This window comes from Dromiciops gliroides, chromosome 1 (genome assembly GCF_019393635.1).
Source record: "Dromiciops gliroides isolate mDroGli1 chromosome 1, mDroGli1.pri, whole genome shotgun sequence".
In the NCBI taxonomy this organism is placed as follows: Eukaryota; Metazoa; Chordata; class Mammalia; order Microbiotheria; family Microbiotheriidae; genus Dromiciops; species Dromiciops gliroides.
Window position 1 is genome coordinate 616,053,403 of NC_057861.1, and position 23,038 is coordinate 616,076,440.

Here is a 23,038-nt window from a genome sequence, read left to right on the forward strand (position 1 = left end):
GGATTCCAGTAATCTGGCTTCAATTTACCTTTCCAGATTTATGCCCTTGGTTAAGCATCACTTCTGGCCAACGTAGATAACTGGTTATTCTCTGAACTTAGTCACTCAACAAGTATTCACTAGGTGATTACTATGTGCTAGGCCCTGTGATAATAGCCGGGGATACAAAGAAAGGCAAAAATCAGTCCTAGTCTTTTAGAAGCTCACCTCCTTAGGGGGCTGGGAGAAGACAACAAGCAAACAGTTGTGCACAGACAAGACATAGATTGGTTAAGTGGCATTTAATCTCTGAGGGAAGGCGCGAGCTAGCATTCACCCAAGTCATGCCTGGAATGCACACCCTCCTCTCTATCTGTCACAAACACGATCTTCCTTCTCCTCCATGGGCCCTTCTGTGATCCTCCCAGTTGGTGCCCACTTCCCTTTCATAATACCTTTTATTTATAGCATACTGTAAACTGAGGCAAACACTCTCTTGAGGATATTTAGGTCTCTCTTTCTCCCAAAGGGGAAGATGACTGGAGAACCAGTCCAATTCTCTATATTTAAATTCCCCTTTTCCCTAAAGGGAAAGAAACCAGAGAAAGATGATGCCTGTGAAATTAAAGATATTATTAAGCAGGGAAAAAAATTAACACGTGCATGGGTCCTATCCAGCCTCTGTTGACTGAATAAGATGCCAGGTAATGGATGGGGAAAGTTTATCTATCTTTTAAACAAAGGAAGGTAAGGAATTTGGGGAAAAGGGTGGACTTAGAAAGGAATGAGTCAATGGGCCCCATTCCCAAGGGGAAGAAGAGTGAGGAATTCCAGATTCGAAGGATTCGGCCTTTGATTCACAAATCAGAAGGCATTTTTGGTGATAAGCAGTTCATAGTTTGGGGCTTGATAAGGAGATGTCTCCAAAAACAGAATAATTCTTCGGGCAGCTAGGTGGCACAGTGGATAAAGCACTGGTCCTGGATTCAGGAGGACCTGAGTTCAAATCTGGCCTCAGACACTTAACACTTATTAGCTCTGTGACCCTGGGCAAGTCACTTAACCCTCATTGCCCTGAAAAAAAAATGAAAAGAAAAAAAAGAATAATTTTGAGAACCCCATAACCAAAGATAGAAGAGTTGCTGAAGATAAGGTTGTCTCCAAAAAGACCATAAACAAAATATATCTATAATCTCATAACCTGAAGTCAGGTAAGTCTTTGAAGATAGATATGTATCTTGAAGGTGCATAAACCACCAAATGGCTTGGAGTCTGCTTCAAAGCTGGTATGATCTTAATTGGCTTTAGAGTTGCTGATTTTCTGCATGTTCAGCTAAGTTTACTCTTGGTCACTGCAAAGGATTGTTGGTATGTCAACCCATCCTCATACAGTTCTTCTGGTTACCTGAATAACTGGGGGCTCAAGCAAATCAAAGGACCCATTTGCACCATACTGTTGTATCCACCTATTATTAGAATGTAAGCATCCTGAGAACGTCGAATAGATAATTTTTGTCTTTGCATCCCCAATGCCTACTACAATACAATGCTTTACACATTGTTGGGGGGAGTCAGAAGACCTGGGTGAAAATCCGAGCTCCACATTTTACAACCTGTGTGGCTTCTGGTTTCAGTTTCCTCATATTTAAAATCAAAGGTTCTTACTAGCTGATCCACAAAATCACTTAGAACCTTAAAACTGTCATCCTCTATAAACAGGGAGAGTAAGGCTCCCCTGGAAGGCCTTAGTAATCTCTATGCATTAGTATAAGGCTAGAAGGGTTTCTTAATTTGGCATCTGTAAACTTTTTAAAAAATATATTTTGATAACTCTACCAAAGACTATCAAATGAGTCTAAGAATAAGAAGGTTTAGAATTCATGAGTTAGAAAGACTGAGTCTAACCTTGAGTTGGTTAAGACTCTGGTTGTCAGAGGGTGGAAATGATTGTTGATTCCAGCTGGTCTTTTCCAAGGACATTGGATTCTGAAACCCTCACCATACCTACCTATAAATAAGCAATGGGGAGAGGTAGTGTAAGTGGCTAAAATTAGCCTCAGGCACCCCAAATGGGCTGCCCCTCCCCCAGAGCGACTGCTCTCCCCCAAACTGCCCCAGGCAAAGGGCCTCAGGCATGCCCCAGCTTCCTCAGCTCAGCCCCAGGCCCCAGGCAGGTCTGACAAGGGGAGTCCCCTTGGCCTGGGGGCACCAGCAAATTAGCTTGGCTGTGTGGGTGGCCCAGCCTGAGGCTTCTCAGAGGAAGAAGGGATATATAGCCTGAGGGGTAGAGACGTAGAGGGAGACTGAGAAGAAGGACTGAGTAAGGGAGGACAGCAGGGAGGACTGAGAAAGGAGACACAGGCAGGGACGCTAAGGAGAGCAGGCGTGGCTGACAGTGAAAAGGGAGGAAGAGAGAAGGAGAGATGGGGAACAGAGAAGGAAAGAGGCTGCTGATGAGAAAAGAATAAGGGGTTTCCAGTGAATTGAATGAGGGCAGCTTTTGGCTAAGAGGGGAGCAACGGAGAGAGGGAGGTGAACTGGTCTGAGTGAGGTGTGGCTTTTGTTTCTACATTTATCCCTAAATTTATCCATATCAATAAACCCTGGTATTTGCTTTAATTGAAAAAAAGGTTTCCTAATCTTGTTTCTTGCTAGTCTGGGAGAAGCAGTTGGGGGATTTTTTTAACAGCCTTTACAGATTGGTTTAGTCAGCTAATAGTCAGCTAATTACAGCTAAGGCCATTATAAAATTTTACAGTAGTGAGTGACCAACCTGTGAGAGGGAGAAACCCTTAAGGGGAGGACTGTTTGGAAGCTATTAAAGATGGCAGGGAGACTTTGGTTCAAGAAGCAAGCGCTTCCTTTGGATTGTTCAATGAGACTATTTAGATCATAAAGCTATGATGCTCAATCCGAAGTAGCAAAGCAAAGGCACAAAATTAACATGGGATTGCAAATGGACTTTGTTGAGGCTATAGTGGTTCAGTGTAAAAACAAAAAAACAAAAAAAACAATGGCTTTGGAGGGGACCTAGGTTTGAATCTCAGCTTTGCTCCCTATTAATTGTGTGACCTGGGACTTTTCCCCTTTTTTGCCTGGATTTTACTTCTTCCAATCCTAGATCTCAAAGTTTCTTTTCTCCTCTAACTCCTCCAATCCTGTGAATGCCCAGCTGTGGAAAACCAAAGTTGTTCAAAGTTCCCAGGAAAGGTTATGGTAGATAAGACCACTAGCTGCCTGTATTTAGATTTCATTTTCTTCTCTTGTGCGCCATCATTTAGTAATTGACTATTATAGGAATTATAGATTTACCTACAGGTACTCTGCCCAGAGGAATATAAACTTTGATCACTGAAACCTCTAGAGATGTCTTGGGTTTATGGGCTAGATTTCTTTCTTTTCTTTTTTTAAGTGAGGCAATTGGGGTTAAGTGACTTGCCCAGGATCACACAGCTAGTGAGTGTTAAGTGTCTGAGGCTGGATTTGAACTCAGGTCCTCCTGAATCCAGCACTGGTGCTCTATCCACTGCACCACCTAGCTGCCCTAGATTTCTTTTTAAGGACCACTCTGGCTGTCATTGATTAGCCAACTATAGGTCCCAACCCAAGCCTCACTTAGTCATTGGGTTCTGATGGCTCAGAGTGAGTATAAATAGCAATTATTTCTGTTTTGGACAGAAACCCTGAGGGTCTTTCCCTCTGTGATTGATTTTATTTTATAACTGGGTAAAAGAGGCCAATCTTTGCCTCATTTCTTACCTAGCCTTAATCACTGAATGGGTGTTAGAAAAAGTGAGACCTGGCCAAGATCTCCCCACTGCAGTCATCCTGATATGTATCTTGCCACTGGACCCAGATGACTCTGGAGGAGAGTGAGGCTGGTGACTTTGCACAGCCCTCCCTCACTTACAATCCAATTCATTGCAAGTCATGACATCACCCTCCTGATGTCATTGGTCTTCACGAATGAAGGACAAACAACAACAATAATTATTTAGAATGAATTTATTGTTTCTGGTTCTGTCCTTTGTTTTACATTTTTTTCTAAAATACAGACTAGTGTTGGTAGTTACTAGAATTTTGTCTCAAAATTTTCTTACAATTCTCCATTGCCTCTTATCATCACACTTACCTTACCTGTATTTATGTTGGATTCCCTCTGGTAAGCTCCCAGAAGGCAGTGGACTACATCATTTTTCATTTCTGTGTCCCTAGCACTTTACACAGGGTGTATTGTGCATGAGTGTTTAATAAATTTTGGTGAGTTGAATGGCAGTGTCCAGAGCCAGACCTAACCCTGATATTGTTCTGCTTATTCCGAGATGCTTACTTGTACCAACTCACTACTATGGGAGGTGATACAAAGGAAGGGCATAGTATAGAGTGGATCTTCTGCAATGCTTTAGCTTTGTATCATACCACACCAAAAGCTAAAGATATCTCAGATTTTGGCTCAACAACCTGATTTTCTTCTCTTCTATTTGACTTTACATTTTACATCTGTTTCCTGGTGTCTCTCCCCATTCCCCTGAGATCATCTATGCTTTTCTTCTAGGGGACCTGACTCCTGCTTCTTCCCTCTGACTTCTTCCCATCATTCTTTGCCCTTCTCTGTACCTAAATTCCAACCTGGATCTCCTCCCTCAGCTCAGCAGCACAGGTCTGAGCACTTTCCCCTGACAATCAGAGCATGAGATTGATGGTCAGAAGCCTGAGATTCTGTTTTAAGTTCCAAAACACTGGACAAATTCTTTCCACTTTGGCCTCTCTTACCCCAAATGTAAATTAACACCAAAGGGCTCAATTGAAAGATAGTTGCATTTTCTGTCAGGAAACACTTCTAAAAGTTGTTTTGTTATAACTCAGACAACAGCAATAGACCATGCTTTCAAGGTTCTGACGTGTTACATCATAATCCAAACATTCTATGCTTCTCTCATAGGCATGAAACCCATATAGCTAAAGAGATTATGAAAACTGAAGTAGAATAAATTCTGGTTTCCTAGGAGTTGAATGACCTAGATTACAGCCAGCTCTAAACTGTGACATTTATAAGCTGTGGGACCTGGGCAAGTAATTTCACCTCTTTGGGTCTCAGTCATCAAAGTTTAAAAATAGAGATAATGATGTCTATAGTGCTGTAATATTTATTAGCCAGGTCCTCACTACCTGAAGGTGAGGGAGGTCATATTTTATCCTACCCGTAGGGTTCTTAAATACCCTCCAGGAGAAGTGAAGGCATTTTCTAGGCTTTCTGAAATTGGTTCTAGTCCCCACCAATGGTATTCCCTCAAGTGTAGGGGAGTGTCCCATGCTTCTCAGTTCCATTTAATCACTTACAAAGTAGCTTTTAGAAGGAATGTTTACATAAAGATATAACAAATAGGGGCAGTTAGGTGGCACAGTGGATAGAGCACGGGCCCTGGATTCAGGAGGACCTGAGTTCAAATGTGACCTCAGACACTTGACACTTATAGCTGTGTGACCCTGGGCAAGTCACTTAACCCCAATTGCCTCACAAAAAACAAAAACAAAAACAAAAAATATAACAAATATACAGGCATACTCTCGCAAAATGTGGAATATAATCTACCTCCACCATTACACTACTATCTCATACTCTGAGGAGGGGAAGGGGATTAGATTCATATCTTAACTCAGCTCACTTAACTATAGAATACACAGACTCAAGTTCCAAGACCAAAACCCCCATCAGCCTTCTCCAGTCTCTCCTGTTGGGCAGCCTAGCTGCAAGCTCCTGCAGGAGTCCTGGCTCAAAGGTCACCATGGGTTGAAGTGGTGGGAATCACCTCCAACACCTGACACTAGAACAAATGATAGAGATCACGCACACAACACCACCAGGCCCACTTCTCTCAGAGCAGGGTAAAAGAGAGGCTGTGGGACAGCTAGATGGCACAGTGGATAGAGCACCGGCCCTGGAGTCAGGAGTACCTGAGTTCAAATCTGGCCTCAGACACTAACACTTACTAGCTGTGTGACCCTGGGCAAGTCACTTAACCCCAATTGCCTCACTTAAAAAACAAAAACAAAAACAAAAAAACAAAAGAGAGGCTGTGCTGGTGAGGGAACTTTCACCTCACAGGTCCAGTTCATGGCGTCAAAGCTCTGTGTGAACAGTGCAGAAAAGAATGCCCATTTTAGTCTTGCCAGTATTAAAGATGCAGCCTTTTTGGCTATGCAGCCAGTCAACAGAGGCTACATCCATTGACCTAGTAGGGGATGCAGAGCACTTCCATGTTAGGCACAGTGAGCATGCTCCAAATGCCCTCAGGGTGCCTGCCTACACTACTTATCTTATTGAGAAGGCAATTCTGGCCTGGAGTCTGGAAGACAGGGGTCAAGTACCATTTTTGTTTTCTGGCCATGAACAAATCACTTAACCTCAGTGCTCCAGACCTCTCTAAAACCATGGTTTACAGATGAGTGGACAATCTTATCAGTGGAGAGAGCTGCCAAACAGGGAGTCCATTGTACTGATGGAAATTCTGAGTCTGAACCAAAAACATCTGACCATAGATCTGGGACTCTCTAGGTGCAACCCTCTCATTTTATAGGGGACCTAAGTATGAAAGATGTTAAGTGACTTGCCCAAGGTCACACAGAATCAGTAAATATCTGAAATAGGATTCTGAAACCTGGTCTTCTAGGTGCCAAGGCAAGTATACTATCCATTACATCATGTCACTGTGAGGAAAGAAAGCATCTTGTAAAAATTAAAGTACCAAATAAAGGATTATTCCCACCCCTCCCAAGCTGTGAATAAAGCATTTATACAGATTTAAAGAGCTATAGAAATGTTTACTATGATTACTACTACTATTATCCCCCATTGCTATGAAGATAACACTTTGTAAAAATTAAAATGCTACAGAAATGTGCATTAATACTATTATCAGCACACCATCTGACCCTGCCACGTCCCCCTACTACCTAGCTACCTCGAAAAGTTCTTAGGAGAGCTACTAAAGAAATATAAGCCCTCTTGATAACTCAATTTGTCACTATCACAATGCTGCTACTTTACCCACTGATCTGACAAAAGCGCCACCAAAGCAATTCAGGGTAAAGCTTTATGTCAAAGTCGGTAAATGTGTAATGTGTTAACATTGTCATGGTATCGTTGCTTGGGGCATCTGGGCCTCACCGGAACTTAGCATTTGCTGTAAATAGCAGCATTCCCTCGTTCTTCATACTCCTCTTTGCTGACCCAGAGCTGCTGGAAGGCTTGGAGAGAGGCTAAGATGGAGCCTCCAGTCCATACAGAAGTCTTCCTCTCTGGCGCTGCTACCACAAGAGGACTATCATTGGGAAACAGCTGACTCAGCTCCCTCTGGAAGCGGTCTGGGAAGCCATCCAGCATGGTGCAGCCCCCACATAAGAGTATATTGGCCATCATCTCCTCCTTAAAGGAGGCTTCACATTGGTTGAGACAGGCAGCAGTCACGGAGGGCAGGCCTGGCTGGCTAGAGCCAGCTAGGGAGGGCTTGAAAAGCATTTCAGAGCACAAAAACCTTTCCTTGCCAATAGTGATCAGTTTCCCATCCGGGAGCTCATAGTCTACCCGTAGGTCTTCGAGGGGCAAGCTGAACTCTTCATCCAGATTGGATGCTGTGTAACAACACTTCTTCTTGATGTGCTCCATGATGTGCAAGTGCTCATCATTGAATTTGTGCCCAGCTTCATTCAGTAGCTTCATTAGGTAATTGGTAAGGTCGCACCCAGCGTAGTCTACGTGGCCTATCAAACCTGGCATGATGTCTCCCTCTGAAATGGGCACGACATGGGAGACACCATGTCCACTCTCTACTACCAGTCCTGAGGTTTTGCCATAGGAATAGATGGACAGCAGGGACTGAGAAGCGATATGCATGGCTGGGATACTAAAAGTCTCAAACATCAGCTCTGCATACTTCTCCCGGTTACTGCTGGGACTCAGGGGGGGGTCGGAAACAAGAACAGCGTGTTCCTCGGGGAGGATCTTCATGGCTGAATGAAAGATGTACTCCCAAATACCCTGGACACAGTCCCAGTCCACCACTATGCCGTGTTTGAGAGGGTTGACCAACTTGAGGGGTATATCTGTATTCAAAAGTTCGTGTCCAACATAGGTTTCTTTCCTATTGTCTCCTGAGTTGGCAGTCTCCAAGAAGTGCTTGCCGACTGTCGATGAGATGAAATAGGTGGGCCTTGGTTCTCCTGCATAGCCGCACTTACAATACTGGGAGCCAAGGTCAATGATTAGTGCTTTGACCTTTCTTGTTTTCTTTGGTTTCATCTTCATCTGTGTTGGTGTCCCATTATCCATGGATTTCCCATCAAGGTTCATTAACACACTGGCTTCCCCAGGATCACCTTGGGCAGTTCCTACAGGCATGGGCCTAGGGCTGGGGGTGTTCCTCGTTGCCATTTGCCTCCCTGACTCAGTTTTCACATCCACATACTTGAGATCTGTGGTGAGAAATAAGTTAGGGATTACTCTCTGGTGGATGTCATGGGGATCGCTGCAATTATGATGTAATAAGCATTCATACTTCAGAGGGGTTTTCCTCCCAGTGGTCTATATGATGTACTCAGGACATGTGAACTCTTCACTCAAAAGTTTTTCTCCAGTGGAAAATGCATAACCAGTTCATTTTAAAACTCCAAATACCATTTATTCTGAGAACTTGTCTATCCCTCCCCCCTTTTACTCCTTTGCTAAGAAGGGTTGAGTCCTCTAAAGGTGTTATTAACATTTGTGTTCAAAGAATCAGGCAGGTCCAGAACTGAAGTTCCCCTGATTAATTTCTTTGAGAAGGTATAAAAAATGTCAGCAGGGCAAGTCAAGGGAGGCAACTTGAGAAATGATGATCTAAGACAAGATACCAAAACCTAATATAGTAACTATATTTGCACTGGCATAGGGAATAAAGAGCCAGCCTTGGACCTAGGAAGAGTGGAGATCAAGTCCCCTTTGAATACATGTTAGCCACATGACCCAGGGCAAATAACTTTTAGTACTCTAAGCAATTCTCTAATACCTGAGTTTGCAGAGAAGATACTGAACTGTATTGGTAGAAGGAGTTGCCTACACAAGTCCAGTACTCATTCCTCTACTATAGTTTAAGAGGTAATGGAGAGTAATGGAAAGTGAGTTCAATTTAGAATCAGAGGGCTTTAGTTTGAGATCTCCAGCCATTAGTTGTGTGACCCTAGACTTTCATTTGAAGAAACTGAGGGGGCAGCTAGGTGGTGCAGTGGATAGAGCACCGGCCCTGGATTCAGAAGTACCTGAGTTCAAATCCGGCCTCAGACACTTAACACTTACTAGCTGTGTGACCCTGGGCAAGTCACTTAACCCCAATTGCTTCACTAAAAAAAAAAAAGAAAAGAAACTGAGGCTCAGGGGAATTATCTCTAGGAGGGATGAATATTAATTAGCTGTCCTGCCTGCCTCACAGTATGGTTTTGAGAACTCAGTGGTAAATGTTCTTTGTAAAATGTAGAACAGTATACAAATGAAACTTATTGTTAACATTATCATCATCATAATCCCCCTTTTCCTTGTTCTATTATATGGAAATGTTTGCTTTTTTTGGTGTTCATAAAATCAAGGTAAAAATAAAAAATTCAAAATAACATTATTATTATGGTTAAAAGTAATTAGGTTTATGGGGGCAGCTAGGTGGCGCAGTAGATAGAGCACCGGCCCTGGAGCCAGGAGTACCTGAGTTCAAATTTGGCCTTAGACACTTAACACTTACTAGCTGTGTGACCCTGGGCAAGTCACTTAACCCCAATTGCCTCACTAAAAAAAAAAGTAATTAGGTTTATGGCAGCAATTAAAAAACAGAATCAATAGAACAGTTCAATAAATATTCATTAAGGTTCCTTGGGTATACTGTTCTGAGCTAAGTGCTAGGGAATATACAATGTAAAAAATGATCCCTTCCCTCAAGGAAATTTTAATCTAGGAGATGATACACAAGTCTAACATGGAACAGAACAGACATGCATAAGAGGGGTACAAAGTATATGAAATTTGAGGAAGGGAAGATTATTTTCGACTGCGAACCATAGAAGGCTTCATGGAGTAAGTAGGTAGCATTTGAGTCAATTCTTTTTTTTAAATCATAAAAGTATTTTATTATTTTCTAGTTATATGTAAAAACGGTTTTCAACATTTGTTTTTATAAGATTTCTAGTTCCAATTTTTTCTCCCTCCCTCTCTTTCCTTCCCCCTCCCTAGGACAGCAAGCAATCTGATACAGGTCATATATTGTACAATTACAGTAAGCATATTTCTGTGTTAGTTGCCAATTCTTTTTTTATTTTTAATAAACATTTTTATTTAAAGTTTTGAGTTCCAAATTCTATCCCTCCTTTCCTCCTCCCCTCCTTCCTTCCTGAGGTCATAAGCAATCAGATATAGGTTATACATTTGCAATTATGTAAAACGTTACCATATTGGTCATTTTGTACAAGAAAACTCAAATAAAAGAAAAAATGAAAGAATGAAAGTGAAAAATAGCGTACTTCGGTCTGTGTTCAATCAATATTAGAGCTTTCTCTGAAGGTGGATATGCTTCAAAATTAGTCCTTTGGGATTGTCATGGGTCTTTGTATTGCTGAGAATAGTTATCATTCACAGTTCTTCATCAAACAATATTGCTGTCACTGTGCACAATGTTCTCTTGGCTCTACTCACTTCACTATACATCAGTTCATATAAGTCTTTTCAGGTCTTTCTGAAGTTATACTGCTTGTCATTTCTCATAACACAATAATATTCTATCACCATCATATACCACAGCTTGTTTAGCCATTCCCCAGTTGATGGGCATTCTTTGATCTCCAAATTCTTAACCACCACAAAAAGAGTTGCTATAAATATTTTTATACAAATAGGTCTTTTTCTCTTTTTGGGGATGTCTTTGGGATAGAAACCTAGCAAGAAGTATTGCTGTATCAAAGGTTATGCATAGTTCTAAAGACATTAGTTCCAAATTGCTCCCCAGAATGATTAGATCCATTCACAAGTCCAGCAACAGTGAATTAGCATCCCAGTTTTCTCAAATCCGCTCCAATATTCAACATTTTTCTTTTTTGTTATATTAGCCAATTTGATAGATATGGGGTAGTACCTCAGAGTGTTTTCATTTGCATTTCTCTGATCAATAGTGATTTAGAGCATTTTTTCATATGACTATAGATGGCTTTGATTTCTTTGTCTGAAAACTCCCTGTTCATATCCTTTGACCATTTGTCATTTGGAGAATGACTTGTATTCTTGTAAATTTGACTCAGTAATCTATATATTTGAGAAACAGGACCTTTATCAGAGATACTTGTTACAAAAATCCTTTCCCAGTTTTCTGCTTTCCTTACAATTTTGGTTGCTTTGGTTTTGTTTGTGCAAAAGATTTTATATAATCAAAATTATCTATTTTACATTTTGTAATGCTCTCTATATCTTCTTTGGTCCTAAATTCTTTCCCGTCCATAAATCTGACAGGTAAACTATTCCATGCTCTCTTAATTTGTTTATGGTATCACCCTTTATGTGTAAATCATGTACTCATTCTGACCTTTTTTTTTTTTTTTTTGAGTCAGTTCTTAAAGGATGAATGGTATTATTTTAACAAGTCTTGAAGGCAGGGTTAGAAGAGAATATTTCAGTCATAGGGGATTGTTATGGGGGAAATGCACCAAAATGTTATGGGGGAAAATGGATACGGGGTTGAGTTAGGGGTAGGGGTTCTTAGAAATTCCTCTTTAAAGAATTACACCCTCTTGCACACAAAAGCAGTTAGAATAAGATGGTAGTTTATTTAGGGGTAAGGGAAGGGAAGAGGGGGAAGGGAAACCATGAAAGAAATCCTTGGACTTCTCATGGGGAGATAGGCATGGAACAAAGCACATGGCTCTGAGGTACCAATCTCCTCGAACAGGAGTCCGGCAGGTACTTTTATAGAGGACTGATGGGGGGAGGGGTGACCATTTGACTGTGGAAAGTTCCTTTGGTGAGGGAGGACCATCCCCCACTGGTGGTGGCTGGAGGAGTTGGGTGAGGAGTGGAGGACCATCCCCCACTGGTGGTGACTAGAGGAATTGGGTGAGGGGTGGCTACGGATCTCTCAAGCCATCTCTCTCTTCAGGACACAAAGGCAGCAGCCACACTCAAACTTATCTCCCCAGGGGTAAGGGAGACCAGAAGGAAGGGTGGAGGTCCCAAAGCTAGCTCAGTCCAAACAGGTTCCGCTTATCTCTCTAGGCTTATCTGTCCTCTGGTTTAGTTTCTCAAGAAGATTCCTTGATGTGCCCCAGAGAACTTCTGGGGTGCTCTGTACCCTCAACAGGATGGTGTGAACCTAAAGGGAGGGAGGTAGGAAAGTGCAAAATTTGTATAGAAGCCAGAGATTAGTAAAATGTAGGGAGAGGCTTGAGGCAGGGAAAACAATTAGGAAACTATTTCAGTACTCCAGGAAAGAGGTGATAAGTACCTGAACTGAGGTGGTGGTTGTGTGAGTGGAGAGGAGATACATGGGAGAGATGTCGAGATAGAAGCAACAAGATGTGGCGATTGGTTGCACATGTAGAGCGAAGGATGACACCAAGGTGGCAAACTTGAGTGTCTGGAAGAATGGGGAGGCCCTCTACAGCAACAGGAAAGTCTAAAAGAGATGGATTTGAAAGGAGAAATAATGAATTCTCTTTTGGACACATGCAGAGTTTGAATTGCCAACAGAACATCTAGTTTGAAATAATCAACAGGCAGTTGGTGATGTAAGCCTGGTGCTCAGGAGAGAGGTGCTGTCTATGTGGGCTAGATATGTAGGTCTAGTGGCAATCTGCACAGGGATGTCAACTGAACTGATGGGAGCTGATGAAATCACCGGGAGTGAGAGCATAAAACAACAACAATAATAATAGATAAAATTTACATAGTACTTACTCTATACCAGGCACTGTGCTAAACACTTTATAATTATTGTCTCCTCACAGCCACTCTGGGAGGTAGATGCTATTGCCTCCATTATACAGATAAGAACCCTGATGCAAAGAGGCTAAGTGACTTGGCTAGGATTACACAGCTAGTACCTGAGGCTGAATTTGAACTCTGACTCCAGGCCCAGCACTCCAACCACTGTGCTACCCAGCTGCTCAGGAAAGGTCTAGGTAGTTAAGGGACTTTCCTGGTACCTCTAGCTTCTAGGGCCTACCTTCTGTGTACTGTGTATCTATCTTGTATGAACCTAGTTCTTTACATGTTGTCTCTCACATTAGAATGTTAGTTCCTTACAACAGGAACTATTTTTTGCTTTCTCTGTATACCCAAGTACTTGGCACAATGCCTGGCACACAATAAGCACTTAACCAGTGATTCGTGACCAAATGGATGATGAGCTAGTAAAGGATCTTGAGAAGCAGTCAGATAGGTAGCAGGAGAACTGACTACATGCCATGCACTGTGCTAGCTCTGAGGTTACAAAGGCAAACATAGGGGCAGCTAGGTGGCACAGTGGATAGAGCACCGGCCCTGGAGTCAAGAGGACCTGAGTTCAAATCCAGCCTCAGATGCTTAACACTTACTAGCTGTGTGACCCTGGGCAAGTCACTTAACCCCAATTGCCTCACGAAAAACAAAAACAACAAAAACAAAACAAAGGCAAACATAATAGACCTTGACTTCAAGGAACTGGCATTCTATTGGGGAGATAACAAATGAATGAAAAAGTATTTAATAAGCCCTTACAACAACTCCCAGCTGGAGTTGTTGACCTGGTGGGTATGATAGGTTTTAAAGCTCTTCTCCTAGTTTTCTTCCAGGTTCACCTCAAGCCACACCTGCAAAAGGCCTTTCCCTGCTCTGCTGCCACTACCTCCCCTCTCCCTTGTATTTAAAATGTAAGCTCCTTGAGGAGCAATCCTTGAGAAACAATCTCCCAGAGATTATTTCTTTTTTTTTTCTTTTTTAGCCTAGGGCAATGTCTGGCACATACATACCACCCTCCCCCCGCCGACCACTAACCATCACCTCAACTGTTTCCTCTTAGGCCCCACTCGGCAGGATCTTAGGCCTAAAAGTACTGGAAATGGTAGTGCCTCCCCATATATAAATATAGGCAGAATATATATGTACTACAAGTGTAGTGGGGAAGAAGGGTGGATTTGGTTCCATATTGGCTACCCATAGCCAGATGATGTGATCACAGAAAGCAGAGTATAAAAAGACATGCTAACCACACCATTATCCTTTTATGAAAAGTGAAATTCTTCCTGATAGAATTAGAAGGGGAGCCTGGCCATTGGCTGGGAAAGCAATAGGCCACACCTGGCCAGAATATCCCTTAAAAGACAATTTGAGGGGCAGCTAGGTGGCACAGTGGATAAAGCATCGGCCCTGGATTCAGGAGGACCTGAGTTCAAATCTGGCCTCAGACACTTGATACTTACTAGCTGTGTGACCCTGGGCAAGTCACTTAACCCTCATTTCCCTGCAAAAAAAAAAAAGACAATTTGACACTTTAAGAGAATTCAAGCCCCAGTTGAAGGGTAGCAGACACATGCACACACACTGTATGGAGATAGACACATTCTAGACAGAAAGCAGTTTTAAGGAGCAAGGCCTCTGCTGGCAGAGAAGAGAGTGTACTCAAGAGATAACTAGCCTGGACAGTGGATTTGGACTGTGGAGAGCAGGTCTACAGAGTTCAGCTGAGCACCTTGTCTAGCACTATGGACACTATGCCTAGGGGAGAGCAGTGTGAAGACATCTTGTGAAGAGAAAAGAACACTGGGGGCCTGCAGAATCAGAGACAGGAGTTGCCTTGTCTATGTGTCATTATTACTTAGTATTCTAAGTCTGCGCTCCATTTTTCCCACAAGTATATGGGGAGAATGTTTTGTTCTTATGCCATCTTAGTGAATAAATTCCTTTGCTTTGATTATTAAAGAAAGGAATCAGTGAGGATAGATCAGAGACAGAGAGATTGTACTGGGTAAAGCTATGGAGCAACAGGGCTTCTGAGTGCCCCCAATATGGCCCAGGAGTACTTGAACCTGATGTATTCAGTTCCTTTCCTATTGTCCTTAATAATACTCATGTAGATAGGAGCAATGATATGTATGATGAATATTAGCAATAAATTTTATTCATCTTCCGAAAACATGATTAACAAGTACTATTTCTATAGTCTATTATTGTGCTATTAGAGCAAGATATAGAGGGTGTAGTGTATAGAAAACAGGCCTTAGAGTCAGAAAGACCTGAGTTTAAGAACTATCTCTGGGGCAGCTAGATGGCGCAGTGGATAAAGCACCGGCCCTGGATTCAGGAGTACCTGAGTTCAAATCCGGCCTCAGACACTTAACACTTACTAGCTGTGTGACCCTGGGCAAGTCACTTAACCCCAATCACCTCACAAAAAAAAAAAAAAAAAAAAGAACTATCTCTGACACATGCTGGCTGTGTGACCCTGGGCAAATCAGTCACAAACTCTCAGGTCCCCAGACAACTCTCTAAGATAACAATTCTCAAAGTTTAGCCTATTGACCCCCAGGGGTCCCTGAGACCTTTTGCCAGGAGTCTGTGAGGTCAAAGTTATTTTTATTTATAATACTAAAATGTTGTTTGCCTATTAAAATACTCCCTTTTCCAACTACTTATCTGTGTAAGTCTGAATTTTCTTTATATATTTCAATCAAAACATATTGTCACACATCGAAGTGAATATGAGAATCTAGTTCTATTAAGCCAGATGTGAGAAACAGGTGCAGATCACCTTTTCAAATTAAGTTTTTTTAGAGGCAACTTTTGCCTTTATTGCATTCTCATGAGAATGGGGCACCCATAGTAAAGCCAATTAATTAGTGAGTGTGAATGCTGAGAGGTCTCAGCCAGTATTTATCCCAAGCTAGCACTGGCTAAGTCCCTCCCCTGAGCCACTATAGGTTGCTAGGCTCAGGTTCACAATCTTCCCGGAAAAGTTCTAACTTGATATGTTACCCCTCCCATACACATACACCTTCATGCAACCCGTGATTGAAAATGGGGTGGAGATTTTAGATAGGGGAGGAGAAGTTAATATTCATAAGTCTATTAGGCTAGCACAGTAGTGACTAGGGTTGAACTTTTACCTACTTTTACTAGAGAACTGGGGAGAGTCAGCTCAAACTGGTTCCTATCTCTAACCCTGAAAAACTTACTTTTCTCTTTCTTGAGTTGACTTAATTCACTAGATAATACTATCCTGCTGTTCCTTACATGGACATGCTTTCTTCTGAGAAGATTCCACTGTTGTATCAAATTATTACTGTTTCCCACACCAGACATGAAAGAGATTTGCAAAAATATGTAAAACGATGTCACTCTTCTTACTAAATTTTTTTCTTTTGGAAGCTTTTTTCCATAAATAAAGTTATTTATGCTAACATGTAAAGAGTTTATTATTATTTACACAAATAATAAATATTTTTAAAATTTATGTTTTAACTCTGAGATATCACCTCACACCTATCAGAGTGATGAATATAGCAAAAACGGAAAATATTGGATGTCAGAGGAGATGTGGGAAAGCTGGGACAATAATCCACTGTTAGTGGAGTTATGAAAAGATTCAACCATTCTGGAGAACAATTTGGAACTATTCCCAAAGAGCTATAGAACTGTGCATACCCTTTGATCCAACTGCTAGGTTTCTATCCCAAAGACATCCCCCAAAAGAGAAAAAGACCTATTTGAACAAAAATATTTATAGCAGCTATTTTTGTGGTGTCTAAGAATTGGAAATCAAAGGAACGCCCATCAATTGGGGAATGTTATTGTGCTATCAGAAATGACAAGCAGGATGACTTCAGAAAGGCCTGAAAAGACATGTATGAAATGATGTATTGTGAAGTGAGCAGAACGAAGAGAACATTGTACACAGAGACAGCAATATTGTTTGATGAAGAACTGTGAATGACTTGACTATTCTCAACAATACAATGATTCAAAACAATCCCAAAGGACTATTGATGAAACATACTATCAACCTCCAAAGAAAGAACTGATATTGATAGAACACAGATTGCAGCATGTTATTTTTCACTTTAATTTTTTCCTTTTAATCAAGTTTACTTGTACAAAATGACAAATAGGGTAATATTTTACATAATCATTCATGTATAACCCATATCTGATTGCTGCCTCAAGGAAGGGGGAGGAGAGGGAGGGAAAGGGATAAAAATTGGAACCCAAAAGTTTAAATAAAAAAGTTTATTATTTTTTTAAAAATTTGTCTTAATTTCTTTCTTTTTTTTTTTTTTTGGTGAGGCAATTGGGGTTAAGTGACTTGCCTAGGGTCACACAGCTAGTAAGTGCTAAGTGTCTGAGGCTGGATTTAAACTCAGGTTCTCCTGACTCCAGGGCTGGTGCTCTATCCACTGAGCCACCTAGCTGCCCCCGTCTTAATTTCTAATACAGTAAATATAATACACAGACAAAAGCTCTTTGTGGCACTCAGTTTTTGAGAGTGTAAAACAGTCCTGAGAGCAACAAGTTTGGGAATAGCTTGCTCTAAGACTTTAAGTTGCAGAGAAAGTACTAATATGCATAGGTAGAGGGAATTTCCTCATGCAGTATTTCCTTAATCAATGAAACCCATAGGGCTATTCCATTTCCCCCCCTTAAAATGAGAAAAACAGAAAATACCTAAACTTCTCTGTTATAAACAAAAGCATTCTTGAAAATTTTATTTTTTCTTTTTTTTTTTGTTTAGTTTTATATTTGTTTGTAATTGGACCTGTCTAACAGTACTTTAAGAAGCTATGTCTCCACTGTATTTTTGCAGAGTTGAAAGGTTGAATAGGACCATACCCCAGACAACACTTTTAGTCCCACAGGGGCAATGGTGTCTAAAGGTGCTAGTAAGGGAGTGGGGTAGAGAATAGGTGGTTATTAGAGTAATTTGAGGGACTTTTTAAGCAAGTCTCCTTGAGCACTGTTATGATTGAAAGAAAAAGGAATATACTTTTATTTCTGGCATGAATTGTTTTATGATATTTAATTGTTAAATGCCATTTACCATTTAGTTTCATTTTCTCAGGGATACATACATGTACACAATTTTTTTGGGGGGGTGGGGTGTAAATGGGAAGAAGTGAAATAGGTTGGCCCACAATGATTTTCCTCACTGTAGTCATTCATCAGAAAGACTGAGAACCACTGAGGAACAGAGATAAGGAAAAAAAAAAAACCTCACAGAGTGTTCTATGGCAAGTGGTATAGAAAGGGAAGCAAAAGGTTAGAGAGATTAAAGTAGATAGCCCTAGGAAAAGAACACCTAATAATGACCAACTTTTTAATCCAAGATTTATCCTATAGCAGGACAAAACTTCTCAGTGACTGAAAATCATGATTCCACCATGCTATACCAACAGCTGCCTTATGTCATAATCAGTGATGTCATTGTCAGAAAGATTCTGAAGTCACCATTTTTATTTTGGCCTCTTCCTTTGTATTACCAATGGAGTCTCTGGAAAGAGCCATCCATGAAAGGAGGGGAAAAAATATGTCACTCACAAGGACATGGGCTTCACAGGTGGCAACTGTAGAGGAAGGTCCAGCAAAAAGAGCTCTACTTGTTAAAGCAAATGAACAATTATCAAAGGAACCTGAGCCCTTCCAGGTTGCCTCCTTGACTGAAGGTCCTGCGAAAAAGGCACTGCTTATCAATAATAATAAGAAACCTGAAGAAAAAGCCCTTTCGGTAATAGTTAAGGAGAAACCAAAGAGAGTGAAGAAAATGAGAGCAGTGGTTGTTGACATCGGCACAGGCTACTGTAAATGTGGCTATGCTGGAGAGCAGAGGCCTAGCCACATGATTTCAACAACAGTAGGGAAGCCTTATATGGAGACCGCTAAAACGGGAGACAACCGAAAAGAAACCTTTATTGGACATGAGCTCCTATACCCTGATATCCGCCTTAAATTAGTTAATCCCCTGAGACATGGTATTATCGTGGATTGGGATTCAGTGCAGGATATCTGGGAATATCTTTTTCTGCACGAGATGAAGATCCCCACAGAGGAACATGTTGTTTTGGTGTCAGATCCTCCCTTGGGCCCCTTTACCAACAGGGAGAAGTATGCAGAGATGCTCTTTGAAACCTTCAACACTCCAGCAATGCACATAGCCTATCAATCTCGACTATCCATGTACTCTTATGGAAAGACATCAGGTTTGGTGGTAGAAGTTGGCCATGGTGTGTCCTATGTGGTCCCAATCTTTGATGGATATCCTTTGCCAAGCATCACAGGTAGGCTAGACTATGCTGGCTCTGACCTCACTGCCTATCTAATGACGCTAATGAATCAATCTGGGAAAAACTTTACAGAAGACCAAACAAACATTGTAGAAGACATCAAGAAGAAATACTGTTATATGGCTCCTGATGCTGTCCAAGAGGGCTCTTCCATCAAAGATGATATGGTTAACTACCAGCTTCCTGATGGAGAACAGATTACCATTGGCCAAGAACGTTTCATGTGTTCTGAGATGTTCTTCAAGCCTTCCCTTATCAAATCTATGCAACTGGGCCTTCATACCCAGACTATGACCTGCCTCAACAAGTGTGACGTTGCCCTCAAAAGGGACCTCATGAACAACATTTTGTTGTGTGGGGGCAGTACCATGTTGAATGGCTTTCCTGTTCGTTTGCAGAAGGAGCTGTCTAAGATGTGCCCAAATGACACACCTACAGTGAATGTGTTACCTGAAAGGGATACTTCAGTGTGGACTGGGGGCTCCATCCTGGCCTCACTCGAAGGATTTCAGTCACTCTGGGTGCAACGGTCGGAATACCAGGAACATGGGCCTTCCTTCTTATACAAGAGATGTTTCTGAAGCCAAAGCATGCCTGCTGGAACATGAGCTTGTGATGCAATTAACTCTGCTGAATCTCAGAATAGTGGACCAAGAGATATCTAAAATAATTACCATGTTCCAATTCACAGTGTCAATGATCTTCTGTTGCTTGATTTCACAGGAATGGCAGAGATCACAAATATGTCATCCCACTTAGGTATTTGCCAAAATGAAAGGGTAGGGGTAGGAGGGAAGTTTAAAGGCATTTACTATATTGTTTAACCTAAAAGACTCATTTTTCCTTTAGGAGAAAAAGAGTCTAGTTTATTTACTTAACATGCAAGACTGAATGCAATTTTGTAGCCTTAATTGGGGGAAATAGGAGGGTCTGTTAATCATAATGCTGAGTACAGCTTACCAGGGGAGATTTTTTAAAATGCTTATTTTCTCCTCAAAATTGGGGTAAAATTATCCAAGAGGAGAACCTTCCAGATAATAGGAAAAGGCCAATCATCTGTGTATATAATCTGTTGGAAGAGGGCAGGCAAGGTTCAGCAAGGTACTGACAGCAATTAAGTAGAAACAATTTAGACCACAAGTTCACAAACCTCTGCTAGGCCATTCACAAGAAATGCAAATTTATTTATTTATTTGTTTTTTAAAAATATATGGAAAAGGATTTGTCTTCCCCTTTTTATTTATTGATTTGTTTGTTCGTTTGAAGTTTTGTTTAGAATTTGATTTTCCACCAATTACATGTAAAAACACTTTCAACATACATTTTAAAAACTTTATGTTCCAAATTCACTTCCTCCCTCCCTCCCCACTCTTCCTTAAGAACACAAGCAATTCAGTATAAGTTATACATGTGTAGTCATGCAAAATATTTCCACAGTAGGTTGTGAAAGAAAACAGACACAAAAAAACTTGAGGAAAAGAAACTAAGAAAAATATGCTTAAATCTGCCATCATTCACCATCAGTTCCTTCTCTACAGAGATGGATTGCATTTTTCATAAGTCCTTCAGAGTTGTCTTGGATTATTGGATATGCAAATTTATATTAAAACTTTTTACCAAGGGCCACATATATCAAATAAATGTGAAATTATTCTCAGAACTTGGCTTGTCAGTAGTGTAAACTTACAAAATTATCAGTGTACATCATTTTATAACCTCTCAAAGTGGAGCTAGGGCAGGATGATTATAGGAATGGGCCAACTATACAAAGAAGTACATGATCAACCAGCATTTATTAAGCAACTATTGTGTGCCAGACTCTGTGCTAAGGGCTACATAGTCAATACCTTGATGGGTTACAGACCTAATCATTCCCATTTCCCTAGACAATCAAGACACAAAGTTCTGATGGTGGAGAAAGTCCCTTGGTCAACACTGTCTATCTTAGGCAAGTGACTTAAATTCCCTGGGTCTCAGTTTCCTCATCTACAAAATAATTTGGATTAGAGGCTTTGAGTTATTTTCTATCTCTAGATCTATGACACTTATTCATTAATCTGTTCCATAAATATATACTAAATACCTATGTGTAAGGTACCACGGGAGAGACAGTGTGATACAGTGGAAAGAGTGCTAGTTTTGGAGTCAGGTTTCTATCTATGAGATCTTGGACAAGTCACTCAATGTCTCTTGGGTCTCAATTCCCTCTTCTGGAAATTGAGAGAGAGGACCAAAGCAGACAACTTCTTTTTTGTTTTGTTTTGGGTTTTTGGTTTTTTTTTTGCAGGGCAATGGAGGTTAAGTGACTTGCCCAGGGTCACACAGCTAGTAAGTGTCAAGTGTCTGAAGCTGGATTTGAACTCAGGTACTCCTGAATCCAGGCCTGGTGCTTTATCCACTGTGCCACCTAGCTGCCCCCAACTTCTTTTTTAAAAAAATTATTTAGAATTTAAATTTTCCCAAATTACATGTTAAAAACAATTTTAACATTGAGTTTTAGAACTTTTGTGTTCCAAATTCTCTTCCTCCCTCCCTCCCCACTCCCCCCTTAAAAACTCAAGCAATTAGGGGGCAGCTAGGTTGCGCAGTGGATAAAGCACCAGGCCTGGATTCAGGAGGACCTGAGTTCAAATCCAGCCTCAGACACTTGACACTTACTAGCTGTGTGACCCTAGGCAAGTCACTTAACCCCCATTGCCCCCAAAAACAAAAACAAAAACAGAAACAAACAAAAAACTCAAGCAATTCAATATAAGTTATGCATGTGAAGTCAGTCAAGATATTTCCACATTAGTCAGGTTGTGAAATAAAACAGACAAAAAACAACTTTAGAAAAAGGAACTAATAAAAAAAAAACTATGCTTCAATCTGTATCCAGATACCATCAGTTCTTTTTCTATAGATGGATTGAATTTTTCATAAGTCCTTCATAGTTGTCTTGGATCATTGTATTGCTGAAAATAGCAAAGTCATTCAAGCTGATGATCTTACAATATTGCTGTTATTTTGTATACAGTACATTTCACTTTGCATCAGCTCATGCAAGTCTTTCCAGGTTTTTCTGATAGCATCCTGCTCATCATTTTTTATAGCACAAAAATGTTCCATAATAATTTCATCCCACAATTTGTTCAGCCATTCCCCAATTGATGGGCATCTCCTCAATTTTGAATTCAACTTTTTGGTTTTTTATCTCTTTTTGAATACTGTGAGAATTAGAGCACTATCAACATGCTGAGAAAGATATTGGGGCAGCTAGATGGCGCAGTGGATAGAGCACTGGCCCTGGAGCCAGGAGTACCTGAATTCAAATCCGGCCTCAGACACTTAATACTTACTAGCTGTGTGACCCTGGGCAAGTCACTTAACCCCAACTGCCTCACTAAAAAAAAAAAAAAAAAAGATATTACAGGGAAGCTCCACCATGAGGAGAAAGCATGTGACTTGGAAACCATGTGACTTTAGTGTCTGGAAGTTACCACCTGTTAGTTGTGTCAATCAAAGTTACCAGCCAATTAGCTTGGAGCTCTGTGTGTGTGAACAGTCCTGTTTCCTGTTTCACAGGAGGTTCTGGGAGAAGCCACTGAGGTGAGGCCTTTTGGTTCCTGACTTGGACTTTGGTGGGTGAGGTGCAGGGCTCTCTTAGTTAGATGAAGTTTGCATTTTACCTCTCTCTCTCTATTTACTAACTTCTGATGCACTTTAATAAATAGGTAAAAGTCTAAACTCTTGCTAAAGCTTCTAATTT

The 23,038-nt window shown here is 41.0% G+C and overlaps 2 protein-coding genes across 2 annotated transcripts; one reads left to right on the plus strand and one right to left on the minus strand.

Moving 5' to 3' along the window:
- Window positions 1–7,153: 7,153 nt before the first annotated feature.
- Window positions 7,154–8,410, minus strand: ACTL7B (actin like 7B). Its single transcript, XM_043979021.1, has one exon. It carries the CDS (start codon window positions 8,408–8,410, stop codon window positions 7,154–7,156), a length of 1,257 nt encoding a protein of 418 aa, XP_043834956.1.
- Window positions 8,411–18,427: 10,017 nt separating this feature from the next.
- Window positions 18,428–19,871, plus strand: ACTL7A (actin like 7A). The gene is given in 2 exon segments (XM_043978956.1): window positions 18,428–18,489; window positions 18,491–19,871. Coding segments are annotated over 2 exon segments (1,443 nt in total).
- The last annotated feature ends 3,167 nt before the right edge of the window (window positions 19,872–23,038 follow it).

Excerpts from the sequence above, each read along its gene's own strand:
- ACTL7B (XM_043979021.1), bottom strand. The coding sequence starts at position 8,410 with ATGGCAACGAGGAACACCCCCAGCCCTAGGCCCATGCCTGTAGGAACT.